The 21,570-nt window shown below is 40.6% G+C and overlaps 1 protein-coding gene across 2 annotated transcripts in view; it reads right to left on the bottom strand.

The window, feature by feature from the left end:
• fam184ab (family with sequence similarity 184 member Ab) overlaps window positions 1–21,570 on the bottom strand; it is a 156,831-nt gene that overhangs the window by 1,473 nt on the left and 133,788 nt on the right. The window contains exons 18-21 of one of the 2 annotated variants that reach the window (XM_084377391.1): window positions 19,592–19,738; window positions 11,578–11,695; window positions 10,015–10,119; window positions 6,996–7,252 (exon numbers count right to left, since the gene is read on the bottom strand). In XM_084377391.1, the coding sequence (XP_084233517.1) occupies window positions 6,996–7,252; window positions 10,015–10,119; window positions 11,578–11,695; window positions 19,592–19,738 (627 nt within the window). The remainder of the gene's footprint in view (window positions 1–6,995; window positions 7,253–10,014; window positions 10,120–11,577; window positions 11,696–19,591; window positions 19,739–21,570) is intronic. The other variant, XM_084377392.1, reaches the window with a different exon arrangement.

Genomic DNA, 21,570 nt, shown 5'->3' with positions numbered 1-21,570 from the left:
TATGGGGGTGTAATTCACAATTCTGTCCACACGGGGGCAGCAAAGCCCTTGTTAAGATCCAGTGATCAGCTGTACATACCAACTGTATACAAACACTAATTGTCCTAACAAGCTGTTTTTGCAGTTAGTTTACAGGGAAACAGTAAATTGTGCAGTTTTTTGGGAGTAAAAAATGATGCAACACGGAAAGTACAGGAAATTCATGTACTCTAATATATATTTATTACATCATATGGGATCGTTTGCATTCTGAATCTATTCTTTCACTGTAGTGTTGAAGATGAATCAGCCAGATCTTCTTTATATTTTTTGTATCTCATTAAGTTATGCAAATGGAAATGTATGCTGTTGTTTTATACATGGGAATTGTTGTTACTATTGTGTTTGAGTTAATTAATCCGCTGCTGAAAGTAGTGCCCAACGAAAACACTATTTCCTCCTGTTTGAGTAAGTTTGGTAAGAACTAAAGCGAAAAGCTGGTTGAGGATATTAGTCTTTTTTTTCTTTTTAATTAAAAGGAACTATATTTGTCTTCATCAGATACCAACGGGCCGAGAGCCAGAGATAGAGTAGGAGGGTCAGGAAGTATTAATGGACTAACACAAGGTTGATTTTGGTCTTTTCGTGGGATTTGATCACCAGATATTATCTTTAATACAGTTAACTTTTTATTTTTTAAGCTATGAGTAGCTCGAAACTTACAATTTTAATATGCATGCTGGCATAAAGAATTTAAAATAATTTTCTCTTGATCTACTAACTAGAGCTGTCTTTTTCAGCATATGGAGTTAAGCTGAGGACGACCTTGAGATGTGGTTGAAAGCTTGAAAAATGAGAACAGTTTGAAGAGTTAAGATATTTGTTTTGACAACTTTCAAGTATAGAATCTGGACACAGCTTTGCATTTACACTTTACATGTGTTTCGCCTGGAAACATGTTAGGATGTCAATGTTTTAGCATGATGAAGAAACTCTGCGTGATCAGTATCTGACTTTTCAAACCTCTATCAACCCTCATAAACTGCTGAGAGTTATTTGTTTTTACAGGTGGATGCCGATCATTGGCGTTGTCTGTTTGACCACATGAGGCTGTACCTTCTTGCTGCCTCATGTCCTCAGGGGGAAACATGTAGTTCCCCAAAGTTTGAACTAATTAGGCTGATCAAAACAAACATCTATTGGAGCCTTGTCTGCTCTCTTAATTGGCTACTTCTTAGATAAACAGTCTCTTGACCCCGGGGTAATGTTTAAACTTCGAGGGTCGTATTTTTCGCTGTTTTCAATGCTAGAAGAAGTCGACTTCTTCCCAAAGGGCTTTTATTTTGTGCAGCCTGATAAATCAAGTTTATACTGCACACGTTCACAAGAATTCTGTTTTAAGTTTATGAAATATTAATTGGGATATTTACAGTTATTCGCATTCAACATTCCCATATTAAACAAACACTCTAGTACAGTACTGCTGTATAACTGTAGCATTTTATTCATCATAAAATAACACCAGTGAAATCTCCCTCCATGATCATTTGTGGGGTTTTTTTCTGTCTTTCATTGTCGCCAATTACAGGAAGTGTTCGAAGGATAAGTCGAAACTTTATTGATCCATGAGGAGAAGTTGGGCTGTGACAACAGCAAAAGGAAAAGTGTTTATATTTATAAAAAAACTGATTATATCCTATGGATTTCTCTATAGGAAGCATTTAAGGTACAGAAAAGATTATTAGCAGGTAAAAGGAGAATTTATATGGTCTATGTATGGGCAGTAAGTTGTCGTAAAAAGCTATATTTACCTCATTAAGTATGATTGTTGGATATCATTTTAGATAGCTGACGTACAAAAAAGGAAGATTTTGTTGACTGGCAATGAGAAGCGAGAGGAAAAGAAAATGTGAGCAGAAATGCTGGATGAACTGAGCGGTATGGGATTGAAATGTGACGGAGAGGACATGAAAAGAGATTGGCAGAGGATGTGATGAAAAATCAAGGTCAGAGGAGAGACGCAAGACGATAAGAAAGATGAAGAAGGAAGGACAGAATCAGAGGAGGGAAGGTAATGATGTGGCTAACTCTTTACAGATTGTGATGAGATCTCGGGGGCCAGCTAGAAGTCTGTTTCTGATTGAAAAGCAAAGCCCAAACACTCAAAAGCTTACTCCGCTATCATCAGGCAACAAATGTCTGCCGGGCTCAACAGTCCCATCAGGATCAGGAAAGGAACAACATGTTTTTGTTCTACTAGACACATAAATATTTTATTTTTGTATTATATTCTATGCAAAAATAAAACTGTTGTATATGATATTATCTACAATAACAATCTAGCATTAATTGTATGGGACACTTCTGTCGACACCATGGACTGTATAAAATATGGACGGATCATCCTGGTTTGAAAAGTGAAACCAACGCTGAAGGGCCTTAAACCACATTCTTTTCACAGCCAGCAGGGGGCGACTACTGGTTCCAAAGTGAAGTCCTATTGTATGTAAGCTTATGAGAACCTGACCCTACTTCTCATTTGATTTACTATCTCAGTTAACAGTCTCCTCATTAGTTTATGGTTTCAATTGAGTTAAGTAGAGCAAAATAGACGATAAAGCCGGGTTTGTTTTGTTGCGTCGCTCCCTTGTGATCAACAGGTCTATCAGGATATCCTCCAAACTCTAATCTCTTATCCAAATATGGTCACTTCCAACTCCCAAAAGTAATGGATGGAGACCTTATTTTTATACAACCAATCAAATCCTGCATAAAGCAATAATGCAGTTGTTGTATTATAGGCAGAACAAATGGTCACAATTAGCTCTGAACAACAACCGACATTAGCTTTTCTTAACTTGTTGAACAAACATTAAACACAGAAAATGTCACTGCTCATGTCAGTTTGCAGGCTAGATGGCTAATATGCTGTAGCACATTTAACAGCATGTGAATGTACCAGCATATTGCCCTTCAGTCCAGTTAGATGCTGGTGTCTATACTCTTCAGTACCACTAACAACAAGCCTTCATTACATGTAGGCTGCAGCGTTACTGTTTACTTTGTCTCCTGTTCCCCTGCTGGTGCTCAGCCTGCCAGCTGCTGTAAGTCAAACAGACCTGTTGCTCCAACATGTCTGATATTTTCCAAAATATCTTTTTTTCTTAGTTTTTCTTCCTTTTAATGATATAACATTAATATCAATACACTTCAGAAGTTAACATTATCCTTGATGACAAAAAGGGAATGACTAATTGTTATTTCAATTGGACTTTAACGCTGCAACAAGTTCTCATTTTCTGACCGTACAGTAAACTAATGTTTACATGGAGCACAAACCAAACCTTCTGAAGGTGCCGTTAATAGTTGACCAGATGACCAAGAGGATGATCCACAGTCTCCTTTAACGCTTCACTTTCCAATTTTTTTTTGTGGTCTAATTCCCTGATTTATGCAGATGTGGAAAACTTTTTAGCTGCATTTTCAGTTGATAATTTTTATATATAGATATTTTTTCTTTTTGATTAAATTTAGTATCTACCAGCCTGTAGCATGACCTTTACTTTACACTTTACATCATCCTATCTAATTTATAAATGTTAAGCTTTAACCATGTTCTCATTATTCCTAAGAGAGCAATAAGTACCAGCTAAAGTTAGCTTTATAATCAGTGTCAGGATATTTGTGTATTTCCCAGGCAAAAACCTTAAGTTAGTGTATTTATAATTTACATTCACATGTCTTTCATTATTAATAGAACAAAAAATACAGTAGGTAATATTAGAATACATTCTTTAAATCTACTGCAGGAGTTTTGCTAAAGCATCAGTCTGTAGTTGGTGTACAGCATCCTTTCTGGGTGGGAACATTTTTTTACTTTAGAGAAAACTGTTAATTAACTCTGCTCACTGCTGTTTGGCTCATTGTTTAGCATTCAGAATCAATTGTAATATTCCTGTTCTGATTAATGTTGAAAGTCCACTTTGATGAGGTTTGTTTTTGCTTCAAGATAAAACTACTTTGAGGACCAAATAATTTAAAGGGGTCAGCTGAACAAATTGCTCATCAGTGTGTTGGGAGCAGGTTAATGTCGGGGCAGAGGGATCAGTCGAGTTACAAATGTTTGTCAAGAACAAAGAGTGTGCGTGGAGAGGAGGGACCAATCGTTTAATGGAGTCTGAAAACATTTCAAAGCAGATCAACGATATCTGACCTCATACTGTCAATGCTCAGGCTCTGTTGTGAGCGTGTTTCTGTGTGTGTGTGTGCATTTTATAACAGTTAGATGTAGGTCCCATCATAAGAGGTTTGTTCCAAGCTTTAGCAAAGCAGCCACCACATCTTGGTCTTTACATAGATGGCAGCAGAACATGCAGCATAGAAACATGCTCACTCACACACACACGCTCACACATGCTAGAAACTTCAATAACAGAGCCGTAAAAAACACATTTCCTGGCATGCGATACACAAACTGCATGTATTCATGTGAGAAGCATGTTACATAATTTATAATCATAATAAATTCACACCACAGCCACCAATCACAGCCAATATCAAGAAACAAGAGGATGATTATTGGACCACAGAGCTGAGAAGTAAAGCGGTTTTCAAAATAAGACACCACCACACAGAGGGGACAGTCCATGAAAGCAAAAGACAATATCTACTTCATTATAAATTCACATAATAGTTTATTTATTTGGTGTACAAAAATAGTCAATCCCATTTCGAGTTGAGTAGAAAAAGTGCAGCGTGAGCAACATGCTGGAAATTAGATGAGTAACGACGAACCATAAAATGACACAATGCACAACAAAGAGCCACAACAGATATTAACAGCAAGTTGAATAACTTCCTGAACAGAAAATGGAAACCTGTCAGCATGCACACTGTTCACAGACGGACGGACACATGGAAAGGACAAAATGGAAATAAATAAAAACATGCCCCTTTTGCATTCCAAGGCCATTCTTTGAAGCTTCAGTCACATATGGGACTCTTGTGTTGTTGTTCTGGTTGTAATGTCAGTTTCTTTTATTGAAACACCTGAGATGCTGCTGATGTCTCTCAGTTGAAATGTGCTGCAGGGAAATGCAGCCATGTACTTTATCTAACGAGGATCAGCCATTTTGTGATATAAACCTCAGAGCCTGATAGGAGACTACCAGTCTGTTTTATCCCGAATTATCGCCCTGTTTCCACACAGTTTTGTTTCGTTTGCGTACATGGATTTCTTCACAAATTTCTTTTTAAATGCCACCACAAGCATGAGAGAGAAACTCATTTTCGCAGTTTTTATATGCGCTTTGAGCACAATCGAGACAAAAGTGGGTGACAAATAAGTGAGGTTAGCCTGCCAGGTGTGTAGCCTGTTTTGTTAAACATTTTGTTAAAGATGTCAGAACCACTGTGCATGCACTCTAACTTACTCATGTTACACAGCTAGCATGTAACCAGTATTAGCTACATTTATTGACGAACGTCTCACTCTTCACAAAAAGTGTATGAATAGAGATGTATTAGCATTCATCAATCAATGCCCTGTGGCACAGTGCATACAGTTTGTCCAGAATCTACCGCAAAGGTTTCAATGTCCTCGGGGCAAATTCCTGACCGAAAAAAAGAGAAGGAGTTTCACAAATCGAACCGAGATTACTGAGGTTACCACTGGAACGGATAGATCTGCGGTTGACTCGCATACGTACAAAGTGCTATGTGGAAACGAGGTGTCAAGCTTAGCAAGTGTAAATGAGATAATTAAGTGGAGTAATACCACATATATGCAAATGTTAGCATATCCAGCTAACGCGCTTACTACCGTAGCATTACTTCCAAGGCCATTTCATACTACATTATTTTATGAGGTTACAAGTTACTTTAGCATTATTCACGAATAGTACATCCACTGTATGGTATTTTCCCACAATGTGGATGGCGGTCTGGATGCTAACGTTACTATTCAGAGTTTAAGCTATTGTTAGCAGCTCTGTCTTAGTCTGTATTAGGAAGGTTACATTCCAGCAGCCACAGCTAAATCGCTTCCTAAGATTTTTTATGGTAATCAAAGGCACTGGTGAAACTGCTTGGAAATGCGAACAATAAAGCATAAAAATAACCTCTGTATTGGTTTTCCGAGTGTGTAAACTTAGCAAGTAAATGGGGCTACTTTGGAATGAAAACACAGTCATCTCTCACTAACTATTTCTGCACTGTAACAAAGAATCAATCTGGTGAGCTAAATTTTGCCTCAGATATGCAGCTTTAGCCCCAGTCTTTTAGCACAGTATTAATCAAGTGCATATTTAAGACCCCTTAACAGGTTTTGTTTTAAAACTTGTCAGCTGGAAACACTAAAAACACAGCCAGAGACGACCAACTAAAGTTAGCTTATAAAGCTAGGTAGCTACAGCTGATAAACTAAGCTAGCGACAGGTGTTTAAGCTTGAACAGAATGGAAGCTGTTTTTGTCTAACACTTGCTCAAATCAATCAAAACTAAATGGTAAATCCGCCACCGTTATCATTGTAAAGTACATATGTCTTGTGCGAGGACAGGGAGCTTGACAGACGTAGCAGCAATATTAACTAAGATAAGTGGGGACTAGCGCTCGAATACAACACATTAGAGTGTCTGAAAGCTGTTATTTTACCCTCTGCAGCTCGTGATGACAATGATTTCATGCTACTTGTGCTTTATGAAAGGGCCACTCTGGGCAGAAAGGGATGAAAATGTAAAACACAAGTTACCGTCCCACTGAGGAGTTTCTTTTCAAAACCAGAAACAACAGAGAGTTCTGGTAGGTTTTGTTGTTATTTTCAGGCTTCTGTGAGAGAACACTCAGCCTAAAATACAGTTTCTACATTCAAGGTTTGACTAAGGCTACGAGTCAAATCAGTAAAAGTGCTTTAACCCTCATTAACCAGCAGGATTTTCCAATTAAACCCAAGTCTGTGATTTGATGATTGATGCGTGGATTGACCAGCTGCTGCCCGTCGGGGCTGAAAAGGTCTCACCTCATGAATTTCTTGGGTTCGGTGGGAGGGGTCGGCGGGGGAAGAGGTTTGTTGGAGTTGAGTTCAAGGTGGTGGAGGGGGGAGTTGGGGAGGGGCTCTAGGCGGCTGGGCTGGGCTGGGGGCGGTGGTGGGGGTTGTGGGGGCTGCCCACTTCCCGAACCTGCCACACCCACGCCCATACCCGATGCCTCCATAGCCCTGACATTAGAAGAGCTGCTGAATCTGCTGGCTGCTGTTTTCTCATTCTTTCTCTTTTGCTACAGACAAAAAAGAAAAGGAGGGGCATGGGGGTCAAAAAAGGAGCAAAAAAGGGAAGTTTGAAACAAAATCATAATAAAAGATAAGAGGAAATGGAGGAAAAAGAGGGAAAATGGAGGACAGGCAGAGCCCTAGAGGTCCATCCAGTGAGAGACAGGAAGAGAGCAGCGTGCTAACTTGATCATTTGAATGTTGATCGAAGCAGAGTGAATGGATCAATCTGAAGACTGGCATCAATCAGTCTCAGTCTGAAAGCATCAGTCGCTCTGAGCAGAATGGAAGTTCAGATGAAGAGAGATGTGTCAGAGCAGAAAACATCTCACACTAACAAATGGCTTGGAAAGCAAAGGAAAGCTGGAGAAAAAGTCAGGAAGAACAATCGAATCGGGAGGAAGAATCACTCGCAGATTTAGACGCACAAACACATAAATAAAAACCAGCACACGGTGAACACACGACACATATACAGATATGTGGAATAAATACATGTAACAGCAGGGAACATAAATACTGGAAGTTATAGAACCTGAGACATGATGTCAACAGTTATATACTGATCATGCAGAGGGGACCATTCAACTCAGACACACTGTGAGAGGTGAAATATGTTTTTCAGGAGCACCAGAAACTTTAAAGACCCTGAAAACATATTTTCTCAAATTGCTTCTTATTATGAGCAAAGGGATCCGACAGGACCACACAATTTTCTGCCAACGCCAGAACAGCTTTTGTCATTAAATTAAATGTGATGTCACATCCTTCCATGCACCAATCAGGATTAAGCAACATTTGACTCAAAATGTGGTGACAGTTGTGGAGCTATGGTTGTGGCAGTGTTCCAGGGCCAAACCTAATTAGTATGCCAAAGATCGCAGTGGTTTACACATGCTAGCTTCGTTTTTATATTTAAAAATGGTGGGAAAGAGAAAGAAGTCATGGCCCATATCAGATACAAATTCAGAATCAGAAATACTTTATCAGAAATACTTTATTGATCCCGAGGGAAATACAGGCCCATCTTTACGTTTATATTAGCTGGCGACCTCTAGTGGCAGTAATCATTACAGCAGCAGAGGAGGAAGTCAGGCAGAAGAAGTATAAAGTAACAAAGTTTGCAAATTGAGGAGGATGGAGAAAGATGGTTGCGTCAAACAAGGACTTTCACCCAGGATAACACTGTTTGTATCCAGTGTGAAAGACAAAGCTGAGTTATTTTAACTCATGAGTACCCAATGTAGGTCAGTTCTTAACTGAAGTTACACGAGTGACGTAGCTATTTTAAACCGAACCAAAATGACTTCCTCAACCTCATCGACAAAGGTCTACATCTTATTTTCTTTCCTTCCTGGTATTTTCATACTTCTGATGACTTAACTTATGTAAATATGTAAGAAATGTACTTATTTTAACCAGAACCATGATCTTTCTCGAGACTTAACCAAGTAGTTTTGGCGCCTTAACCTTTCCACAACCATTCTACAACATTAAAGGTCCACTTTGTAAGAAAGTTGATATCTGAGTCTCTTTCCCAACTTGTAAAATACTGAAGTCTTGGGATCAAAGGTCGGGTCGGTCGCCATACCAGAGCATAACATTTGAAGAGTTGGGAATGAGACTCAAAAATCAAAGATCTTACAAACTGGACCTTTAACTTTGCAACATACTTGATGTCACGTATGTAAGCTCCTTGTGTTGTCACCAACAGACATACCTCCAGTTGCGAGGTTGTTTGGTCATTTTGACAGCACAATGTCAATCATTAGTTTTTGAGTTGAGTCAAGTTTAGGACATTTGTTAAGTTTAACTTTGTATAAACTTAAATGTTAATACATACAAATTTATCATGTTTAAGTAATCAGTCGCCTATTTAAATATGTTTTCAGGGCCTTTTAAAGCTTTTTACACTTCAAATTAATGCAATTTTAACTAAAAAAGCACTTGTATCCCTTAAGGTTTGAGATGAATTGGGACACAGTAACTCTTTCATTAAAAGTAAATTAATAGATCCTATTGTTAATGTTCAGCAGATTTGAGATTGCAACAGTATTGTGTATCTGTATACTGTGGATCCTTTTCATAAAAGTTGAAGGTTATTTCACTTCATAGACATTAATAGTTAATGTTGTATTGTGGAGATGCTTGACTGTTCGATAACTTTTTGAACTGTGACACTTTGGTTTAATTGTTGTAAAGAAATGAGACCTTGTACAACTGTCAGCCTCCATTTCATATCAGAGAAAAAGAACCAAAACACACCATATTTCCCATTAATTGTGCTGTTTCCTGTCCTCTTTCACTGCCCTTGGCAACTTTGTTTGTACTAAAAAGAATAAACTTGTAAAAATTGATTTTTCCATCGGCCCACCATTGCAGTGAAAGTTTTAGCTCTTTTTCGCTGGAACATCATAATCCTGTCTTTTGCTATAAAACAACTTTCCCTTTTTTTTTTGTCGTGGCAGCAGATTTCCTGCTCGGTTCAACCTGAAACGCTCTGGTGGAGGCTGACAGTCGGCTCAAAATGGTCTCATTCCTTAACAGCAATAAGAGTAATGTTTGAAAATTACTGTGGCCATGATTTATGGTTGTTACAATGCAATCGTACCTTTTTAAAACTTCAGCACTGATTGTTCTTCTGATCGATCAGCTCTGACGGATATGAAATGAGATGGAGTGGATATCATCTTTGCTACGTAGTAAAACAAAGCGGCAGGCTGATCAGAGTGCCCCTGTGTGTGGTGTGTTACAGGATATCAGGGCCTACCTTGATGAGCGGGTTGATAACTCCTACGTTAGGACTGGCGTTGAACACTTTGTTGAAGTTGGTCTCCCTGTTGACGAGTTCAAGCTGGTAGAACTTCTTGTCGTCCTGGAGGAGAAAACCATGTTAGCTGACAGCCAGAAAGGCTGCGGGAGACTCAAGGGACTGTGAAATGACTGAACATCACACATTTAAGAGTTCTGTCTGCAGTGTTTCTTTAGAGGCACACACATATTTGACGCTGCAGTTTGATTCTGCTTCCCCGAAATTCTTCTTCCTGCCTGGATTTGGGACTTGAAAGTTAGCTTTTAAACACTCAACTCTTCACCTCTAAATGACTGCAGACTGTGGATCTCAGACACAAGCCCGTGACTCGGGACCCTCAATGGCAGCAGCACTACAGCGTGACAAATTGTAAGCTGATTTATGAAGTCACCTTCATGTGATCAGAGCAGTGGAACCGCAGTAGCCTTGTGTTATTGTCAACGGTGTTCCAGACACACCCTATGAAAATCACAGTGTTAATGAGGTGAAGTACACTGGATCACAAACTGTCTGAGAGACAGAAATTAAGGTCGGCCGTGTTAATGCAAAGAACCTTAAAAAGAACGAAGGGTCATTACGTCACTGAATCTTGCTTTGGGGCCAGACTGTGTTGCCAGCTGTATTGGAGTCTATGGGAGATGCATGGTGAAACACACTGAAACCCAGCATATCAACGTCGTATGACTTCTGATGAAGAAACGCCTCCAGAAAAAGAAAGAACACACTTCAGAGAGCAGGTGAACCACTGATTTTTTTCCCCAAATGATTGACAGAACTGATAAAATTGTGATTAAACGGAGCCGGTCTGACCAAATATCGCTGAAGAAACTGCAATTACACTCTGAACAGGAGGCTTTTCCAAACGAAATCGAGGGACGAACAACATTTCAATAAAACAATAATCACTGGTTAAGAAAATCTTTCTTCACTTTCTGGGACCTTTATAAAATGCACGTGCCAACACAGCTACAAATTAACATCCCGTATGTAACATGTTTAATCTGTACCGAAGTCGTAGGAAGTGGCTGCACTACAGGGATTAGGAGGCATAGTTTCCCGCTGCTTCCAGTCTTTATGCTAAGCTACGCTAATTACCTCCAGGCTCTACCTCCATATTTTTTGTGTCGACACAACAGTGGTATCGATCTTCTCATCTTACTCTCGGCATGGAAGCAAATGAGCTATTGAACTATTCACCAAAAACTTTTTCCATGGGCGGTGGTTCAAAAGACAAACTGAACCTCTAAATCAGGAGATTCTAAAACCAAGCTGTATGTGTCTTTTGCAAACCTCAAAAAGAGAAACCACACCCCGGTCTCCTTGCAAACTATTGTAATTCCCTCAATGAAGCATTTTCTGTAAAGTTTCAACTGACCAGGGGAATTATATCTTTAAAAACTCTACTTACAAAATGCTTTCCTGAAAAAACTATTTGGTTTTGTGGGAAACAAATGTCACACATGTCTGAAAATACTTCCTCCTGTGTATAAGACACATATTACCTCACCAGCAGTTACCTACCACAAGTTTCTTGACTAGAGATTCCCTCTCTGACACCATGTCCTTCAGCTCAGCGATGATCTGCAGATCCTCAGGACGACTCTCCCTGTTCCTGAACTTCTCCTCTGTTCCTTCCAGCCTGTTAAGAGACAAAAACATTAATATTCTGCATGAGGGATCCACTGAGCAGCGTTCAGACTCTTAGGTAAACACAATAATTAAGTAATGAAAAAGGAAGACAGCATTCAAAACTTCTTCCTCAGGGGTGAACTGCGTTAAAATGCTCAGTTTGAGATGTGATCTAAGCAGGTTGTGTGTAAAATATGCAACATCAAAATATCAATTACACATCAAAAAGAGCGAGGTGAAGATCTCGCTCTTTAAAGTGAGTGTGTACTCGATGGAACCTTTTGTTGGTTAAGAGAATTAAATGCATATATTACAGGGAGCAAAGAGATGATGATTCATAGGCTTTTCTTTTTCATTAGCTTTTGATCAATAAAACAGTAATTGTCCCCGGTCCTTTCCCGTCGTTGCCCTCCTCTCCTCTCATTACAAAAACCATTAAGCAGCGGGGCGTTCAAATCAAAAACGGAGCTGCGCGGTTCCTCCGGAGGTTGTTTTCGTTCTGTGAGTTATGAGAGTTTTCAAAAAACTCTATAATGGATTTCTGCTACTTTCCGAGCGGCCCCTCAGAGAAATCACCACTCGTGTTAAAATCTCCGATTCATTTAAAATTCGGTGACATTTTCTCTAATGCAACACATGCTAAAGATCGCAGAGCAGAATGGGCATTAGCCAGCTGAAATGTTCTCAAGCGAGAAACAACCGATCATGAAGTGACACTGTTGCTGGGAAATGACTCATTTTTAAAAATTGTAATAAAATGAAACAAAACACAATTGAAAGCCTCCATTTGGCAGGGGGAGCGCAAAGTTTAGAGAACGAATGCACTTTGGAAAGTTTTTCAGTTCCAATTCATCAGTTGCCCAACACTTCATATCACGTCATTGTCCTTTTAATGTGATACAGAGATGAACTGAAATTAAAAGGTTCAAGCATTTATCACAACACTGCAATTTGTAGACTTGATAAAAATGTATACAATTTGGAGAAGGCCATGTTCAGATATTGTTGTAGTCACCCCTCGGTTTTAAGAATTACAAGACACCCTCCGAGATCCAAAATACAAGTTTAAACTGAACAAGAACAAACAAAAATGACATCTGAAGTACGATGAGTTTCAGTGAAACAACAAGATACTGGAATATTAAACGTGAAACCAGGGCTCGAGATGTCAACCTTGTTTCTGGAGCAATAGAAAACATGAGACAGAGATTTTCCTCAGGACGGGGTGTATGTATAACTATAAATTAACAAATGACAAACTGAATCGAGCACTGTCAACAACAGAGTGCGGCTCACGTTATTTTTTGACTGTAGCGATGAGGCGTCAGTGTTTCTTATGATTAAACACGGCTCCTCTGCATGTTCGGCTGTGAGCCCATTTCTTGTTTTACCAGTCCCTTATGTGACAGTGATTTAAGCAGCCTTTCACCTCCCACACTTCCACAGCACAAACCACTGAGGGGTCTCTTTGTGACATTCACGCCACAGTGTGAAATCACAGTTTCTTAAAGGCCGAGCACCAGAACAGCTTGTCTTCCCGATAAACTGCGTTCTCTCCATGGACTGTCCGCCGCCGCACAGGAGCAGCCACCGGAGCTCTGCTCAGTGATACTGATACATACTGATCTGCGGTTTCATCAGATACACTGCCTGCTGCTGCTGTGCTGGTCCTTCTGTGGACGTCTGATAGCCGATTCATTGTGTTTGTCAAACATTTTCAGCAGCTCAAACATCAGGATCAGGACTGCTCCAGCAGTGTCTCTGTTTGGCTTTGTTTTACAATGAAGAGAAGGGAACATTTTAGCTTAAACTATGTGCACTGAGCTTTAGGATTTGAATTATTTAACCGCTTAAAACTGTGTTAAACAGTCACGGAGCAACAGAAGGTATGATTTCTTAGCAAATCATAATGGCCTTTTTAAAGCTGCATTAGTTAGTTTATTGACCTCTAAAACAGGAGTTCTCAAAGTTTTGACGAGTTTGTGCAGATTTAAGGAGCCAGCCAGCATGTGATTGAGCGCGGCAGAGGAAGACCCATTAACTTTTCATCAGACTACTGATTTGTCTGATAATGGCAGTTAAAGCAGCAGTAGACAACTCTAGAGAAAGAAAGTATTTTGTCAAATACTGGCGCTTTGGGTCGGCCACCGGGACGCTTGTTCGGTTAAAGCTGAAACGCAACAGGAGGTTTTTCTCCAGACCAGAAAAGGCAGTGCCTGTAAATGATGTGCTGTTTCAAGTTTTATCCTAATTGCCCTGAACAGACGCTTTAGCCAAGAATCATACACTGACAGCGGGAAGGACTTCCAGAGAGTCCATTTGTCAGTAAACTCCCCAAATGGAGCTCATTTGTTCCCACTGAGGCTGGTGGGGAGTTCATGATCCGATCCAGACATTCAGGTTTTATTCTGCTTGTTCCAACGTGTTCAATCCTTCTGTTTCTGTACGTTTTGTTGTTTGCATTTCACACTTAAACGTCTGGTTTCTCATTGTCATGTTTCTCATGACAATAAAACCTGTTGAATTGAATGTATCTCTGCTCTCACTGTGGCCGTTTTTTTCTCCGGGCAGGAGCACACTGAGTCCAAATGTTTAGAGTCCAGCTATTTTACGCCCGACTGCCACAGCATCAGCAACCCTTCAGTAAGCAGGAAGACCCTCTGTGACACCCAGCTGGACTGTCAGTGACACATGAAAGGCAGGGGGAGGCCGGTGTCACCCACGGCTTCCATCTTATTTTTGGGTTTGTCTAAGATCACATAAACAGAGTATCTCAAGCGACTGGACAGGCGCACCTGCTATTGCTCGGCTTATACGCAGCCATCAGACAGATTTACCTGCAGGGGATGAAAAATCCACATCTATCCACAGCATGTTTAAGCTGATAAGAGATATTGGACAGACACTACTGCTCCAAACGTCTGTAGCAAAGCTGCAGCGAGGTACTGATGTGGTTCTTCAGTTCATTTTTGGTGAACGTGAGTCTGTTTTCAAGGTGCTATAACTCAAATCTGACAATGACTGATGGTCACAGGGAAGTGTTGGGTGTGTTACTGTTATCATCGCTACCTTCTGCTTGTCTTTTGTAATTGTGTCTCACTGCTGCTGCTGCTGCAGTGACTGGCAGCTTTAACAAACTCACCGGACTGAATGTTACAAATTCAAGTGCTTTTCAATGACTCTACAGGTCCGATTCCAATTCCTTGGCTCTTGCTCGCCGTCCAGAGAGTCTTGTTTGAACTCACAAATGTTAAACTGGTCATTTTTAATGGGTAATGTGGCAGGAAACCAAGCATTGTTGCTATGGTAACATTTCCAGATGGTGTCTGGATGATTTTGACAGACACTTGTGAGCTGGAGTATTGCTGTGCGTGAATACAAACAGCATCTCCAGTTGGCGTGATGACTAAAACCCAAACAAACACACACTTTAACTCGCACACATGCTTGCTAACTCCCATAGGACCGAGCAATAAGGCACAGACGCAGGAAGAAATATTTAAAAATTCATGAAACTTAAATGTTGGAGTATTCTCAGTGGCTGTTTTCGGAGAGGGAGTGAAGCTGCTGTCGTCATCCCAGAGATTGATGAGGCGGGAAGGGACAGGGCTGCTGGTTAAGATGAATCTGTGTTTCAGTTAATTAGATGGAAGACAGTGGATCTTCTCCGGGGACGGCTCAGGAAATGCTTCTTTACCGGGGAGAGTGAGGGAACAGCCAGAATATAAAAACTGCTGATCATTAAAGTAACTTTGTCCCAGAAAACTGAAGCAGGCTGCATGTTTAGTCTGGAAGATGATTTCACCGTGCAGACTGTCTCTCTCCACTTTATTTAAAAAAAAAACTATGCAGTTGTTTTGACAGGTTTTCCAAAGTCGAGCCTCTTTGGTCAAGTCAAGGCTTCAGAAACTTGTCAGAGATTCTTTTCAGAGTTTGGTTTCAACTAAATACTGTGTTAGATAGTGTTAGTTACACATACAAGAAACTTAAAAAAAAAAAAAGCTTAATATCAGCCGATAATTAGTCAGGCTGATAATCAGTCTATTCCTTGTGCTTGTCACACTCATGCCTTACTTTTGCTTTGCGTTTGAGTTATTTGCGTTATTATAAACTCCACTTCTTTTCTCACTAAGACCCGCCCTACTCTGCTTCTGAGTGGTTGCATTTGTTGGTTAGGTTGAGGCATGAGGAGGGAGATTGGTTAGGTTTCAGGTGAGAATATCAGGGTATCCAATCAGAGGGTTGGTGTTGGTAAAAAAAAAAAAAAAAAAAGCAGCAGGATCCATAATGAGACAACAATGACTGCTTACATGCTGATGTTTGGCAATTATACTTGCCATGTTTACCATCTTAGCTTTGTGTGTTAGCACGCTAGTATTTGCTGATTAGCACTAAATCCAAAAATGTTATTAGCTTCGCAGGTTTTTGGTCATAAACCAAAGTACTGGATAAATAAAAATAACCTGATGAATGCACTATCTGGAAAGTTAAGTCATTGTAAGTTACAGTATTACAATTATGAGAATTCTGTCATAAAGGTCAACCTCATGGTGCTGCAAAATGAAAAGACTGAGGATTTAAGGGTATTACATCTGAGAGTTGAGATATTTCAGGACCGACCAACCTTAAATGCTTCGAACTCAAAAGAAAACTAGGCAGCACTGTATATTTTCAATGTTGTTTATGTAAGATGAGCTTCTTGGCCTCTGCAGGCACATTTTATTGATTTTCATTTTTTTGTACTGTCAGTATTTGTGCATATATAACAGAGGAGAAAGGAGAAAACACTGAGCACAGTTTAGTTGATTCTTCTGCCTTATTAAACAACAGAGAAAATATTGGAACATTTTAGAAACTGCTCCTCTACAAATCTATCCAACTGTCCTCGTGTTGTTCTTGAGATCCTGTTGAACTATAATGTATATCTTGTGTAATTCAGACTCTATCAGGATGTTCTGCTTCAGTCCTGCAGGTGGTGCTTGTCTCTCAGCTGAGTCAGAGTAAAAGGAGGTCAGCTCTGAGGAGGAAGCTTGCTGGCTGCATATCTCTGACTTTCATGTAGCTTTTCTTTCTTTATCTCTCTCGGTTTTATCTGTTGTCCTTTGTCTGTCTCTCCTGAGGTTTGGTTTCGCTCATTTCCCTTGTGACTTGGCATCATCCACTGCCCAACGGCAAAAAATGTACCTCTCAACTCAATTTGTTTCTGTTTTCTTCCTCCATACATCCATCTTCTTCTCTGAATCTTCCTACCTGCAGTCATTCACGTCACATCTCATACACATTCTTCTCACTCTCTGTATCGACATACTGTATCCACAAAGCTTTCACTCTCTTCGCTTCACCCGACACCTAACTCCACCTCTCTCCTACATTATCTTCCCTGTATGTCATCTGCAGGCCATCAATAATACATATCTGCTTCTTCATCTTCGGTAATAAAGGAAATGTCCTTCCACTAATTAGACGCTCTCACCCTGGTGTCATTACTTTCGAAGCTAAATGTCTTTGATCCGTTTTTCATACAAGTCTATACGTTACCTTTGATCCCTGCAAGTTCTCTCTCAGTTTGATGTTATTCCACACTGATCATTTGGCAGAACATGTCCTGAGTTTGAGGATGTATAGTTCGTCTTATATGGATGTTTTACAGTTACAGGAGTCCAACCATCTCAGGGTGTATAACTCTACTTTTCTATATTGTACATTCGCGGCTGTGATCCTTCAACTGTGTTTTAAAGTCAGACAAATTCAGTGTTTGCAGATATCAGAGGTGAGTTTAATATTGTGTAAGACTGATTTATTCAAAGGTGAATGATTATGATGATCTTTCAAACTGAATTCCTTTCCTGTCCCTGCCTGAACTTGCCGTGTCTTTGTCTTCCCAGGACTCAAGAGTCTCGGAGCACCAGTGAATCACCTTGCTCCTGTATTCCTTGTCATCAAACTGGCCTTCATCGTTTTCAGAAGCTGTGTTTCGTTCCGGTCCGACCATGTTCACTGAGAGGCTGCTGATCCCAGTGCCATTGCCTGCTTTCACGGCTCCGGTTCTGGCGTTCTTTCTGGCCCCACTCCCCGCCCACTTTCTGGAAAGGTCCCTCCGTTGCGGACATTAAAAACCTCCTCCTCCTGGCAATAAGAGCTCCTGTGCACTCCTCTGGTGCTCTGAGCTCACAGTCCGGACTGCTACCTGCACTGTTTACTGAGCTAACCAGCTTTGACTACATTTAGACAATCAGTATCATGTAAGTTAAAATACAACAAAGGGAATATTAAGAATATTATCCTGGCAGTATGTTAAAGCTTTTGAAACAACATTTGTGGAGAAAATTGTCAAGAAAATACAAGTGAACAATCAAATGAATGAATCGTTTGGCTGTGGTTCGTCAAAAATGTCGGAGTGTTTCTAGAAATCCTGGCAGCAGCACTGACACTAGCCACAATTTAATTCAGTGCATTTTGGCAGGAAGAAATGTTTTTTATTTCATGCTCAATGATTTTTAGCTGTTTTGTGCTTGTCTGCTTAAAGGATGATGACACCCCAAATCTTCTGTGCTTCCTCTGTGGTTTCATACTTCAGTGAAGACATAGATACGATGGCACTGTTTGGACTCAACAGATGAACACATCACAGCAACGTTCACTACAAATGAAATCCAAAATTTCCGGCAGACTGGACAGTTGTTACAGTTGTTGTGACGCAGCCGTGTTGACGCACACCGGGAGTGAATGCAGCAGTTGCCAAGGCAAACACACGTCCTTGGGTGTGACACCTCATAAACCTGAGAGCTTTTGATATCAATCTTTCATTAAGTTGGAATCAAAACACCTACTTTAATCAAAGACTCCAATGTAGCTCGAGACAATGCAGCCGTTTGTGTTTCGCTCGTTCTTATCTCTGACTTCAGGGTGTCATTTTTATCTTTTTGCTGTTTCTCTTTGTTTTGAAAATGTGAACACATTGTCTCCTGAAGAATGCAGCTCAGGTACACACTGAGGGTGCACCGGTAAATCTCTCTGGGTGCTGCCTTTCATGGTGAGCCAGTTTCGTCATGCACCGTCATGCTCGGTGCAGCTGTTTATAACGTATGACAGCAGCAATATGATAAGCTGAGAAGAAGAGAATTCATCACGGCAGCCTGCTATTTATACTCCAATTTACCTGACGCAAATGAAAATAAAAATAGTCTGCGTGGATCCTGACTTACGACTGTAAGTTTGTTTAGATATGCTCCAATTGTCTGTGTGACGCAGTGATTTTTTAGGTCACTGCATTGAAAAAAGTGCAGTGTTCGCTTTACTTTTCCATATTTGATCATCTACTCAAGTAGAGGGCAGGTTAGAGCAAGTATAGATAATGTGAATTAAAGGAGTTAAGGGACAGTTCACCACAAAAACAAAATGCATATATTCGTCTTACCTTGACTGCCATTTATCAATCTAGACTGACATCGCTGTTGAGTTTTTTTGGCGCTTTAAGCACCACAAGCCAAGCACATCTAGTTTTATTATATTCAAGAGAAGGCAGAGAACTCTGTGGCTGATATCTCCACAGCTCTGCAACTCACACTAAAACAACTCCACAGGTAGGAGGGGAAATATGGGTTTCTGATTTTGGGGTGAACTGTCCCTTTAAATCTGATGAGAAGAAAAGAGAAACCAGGAGTGATCAGGCAGGTGTGAATGCGTCTTCTGTTATTCTCCCCAGAGAAAACTTGTCAGTTGTTTTCAGCCTCCACTTGCCACCTGACAGCGCACAATTACATTATCTAGGACGAATAGGTTGACCTGCTCACATCATCAGTCATGAGTTAAGAGTTAGATAAGTGTTGTATCTCTTATTTCTCCGTTGTTGCATAGCTGTTTGAAGACCACACAAGCACACAGTGTGTTTACAGTATGTACGTACAGTATTTGGAGGGCGGAGATCTTGTCTTTGAGCACTTCCTGGGCTTTGTTGAAGTCTGACAGCATGTTCTGCGTCTCTCTGCTGTGGACGGCGCTCATCTCGTTAAGTTCCCTCTCGTGCCTCTTCGTCAACTCTTGTTCGTGAGCCCTGAGGAGAGAGAGAGAGGTCAGACGAGTTTCAGTGTTTTATGTTGCAGCTTCAAAGAACTTTCTGTTTTGTTGATTCTGGCGGCCCCTGTGGACAAAAGCCGTATGAGCACCACTGCCTTGATCTGGCTAGCTCATTCATTTGTTTTGAAGCGAGTGAAAGAAAGACGCAATGTACTGGTTACACGTAATCCTTCAGCCAATAGATATGGTTGCCGGTAAAAGAAAATCTGTTGAACTTAAATTTCACTAAAGGTAAAGTTAGCACCATTTCCTAGAAATGTTATGTCTTAATAATAATAAGCCAGCAGCAAGATACAACTCAGTAGCAAGGCCAACATTAAATGTCACGTTGTAAGTCAGTTGCCACCAGACTAAAGAGCAGCTTCTTTCCTCAGGCTGTGAGACTAATTATTTAGGTCATATAGAAGCATCAGTATGAAAATGTCCTTGAAGTACGAACAGACGCTTCATCTTATTTAAGTTTGGTGACCATGGCTGTTACCAATGTCTCCCCTCTACATCACAGCAATAAAACAAACAAGTCCTTCCTCTTCACTGGTGGTCCCAGGAAGTTGCAGGGGAGGTATTCACACCCCATGAGTTCGTTCTTGGATGCCCCAATGGTAGATAAAACGGGCCCTCTAGGTTGAGGGACAAGGAAGTAAAGTGCCCTTTCGTCACTATAAATGATGCTGGTGCCCCCCACCAATACAAGTGGTGAGTCCACCACTGTTCCTCTTAATAACGTCATTTTAATGAAGCCATGTGTGTGAAGCTCAAAACCACTCTCCAAAACATCCTTGGTGGCTCAGGAATAACACCAACTTCATTCATTTTACTTTCAAATGGGTGACATTTCCCTTTAAGACTTAATCAGGACCTGCAGACTCTCCTTCTCCGTCCGTCTCTCCCACGAGAAGCGAACATAATGGATTGTTCCCCAGAGGAAACGGTGGTGAGATTAGGGGAAGGCGACAGATGCACTGAATGAATTCCTCGAACATAATTGCATGAAAACATTCTGTGAATGTAATTGTGATAGAAATATGACTTTTGGGTTTTTCGCAGACAACATGAAAATGTACCAAACCATAAATATGTAATGGCTTAAGTGCAAAACACGACATGTATGGAAAACAAATACAGAGGAAGTGGTAATAAATTCGTCTTCTGATCCAATATGTTCAATTTGCAAATGTAGAAGGTTTTTCTACCGGAGGAGATGAGCTAAAGAAAGCGGAGGATGACGGAAAACGGGAATAGAAGATGATGATAATTAAATGAGGAGGAGAAGAAGACTGATGAAAGGGATGTGAGGGAGTGAAGGAGGACGGAGGAGAAACATAGATGTCTGTCTGCCTCTCACTCTGACTGGGCCAACTCTCCCCGAGGGGTGCACATCTTATCTCTCTCTGCTTCCTCTTTATTTATTTATCATCCTATTTTTATCCCTGTGACCAGGATTCAGACGGGGAGTTACGTAAGAGAAGGGGGAATGTGCTGCGCATGGGCCTGCCAGCCAGCACAGAGAGTGAGAGGATGCATATACATGAAGGCTAGCAGCGCATGAATTAGCGATACAGAATAAAGCATCATGGGAGCAGTCATCAAATGTACACACAGGCATGAAAAACCTTCAAACACACACGTAGCACATAACTCCATGGCTACAGATTGATTCTAATGAGTTGCTGGACCACATAAGCCATACAGCACTTTCACAACACAAATTCATAACACGCCGCAAGGAAGCACATGATTATAGATTCCAATTCGCCTCGATCCTAAATAACCTTCACGTCTCCTAATCAATGGGCTGCTGACACTGGA

This window comes from Pagrus pagrus, assembly GCF_965226575.1.
Source record: "Pagrus pagrus genome assembly, chromosome: 16".
NCBI classification, from domain to species: Eukaryota; Metazoa; Chordata; class Actinopteri; order Spariformes; family Sparidae; genus Pagrus; species Pagrus pagrus.
Note: the sequence above shows the minus strand (reverse complement) of the source record. Positions and strands in the feature narration are given on the sequence as shown.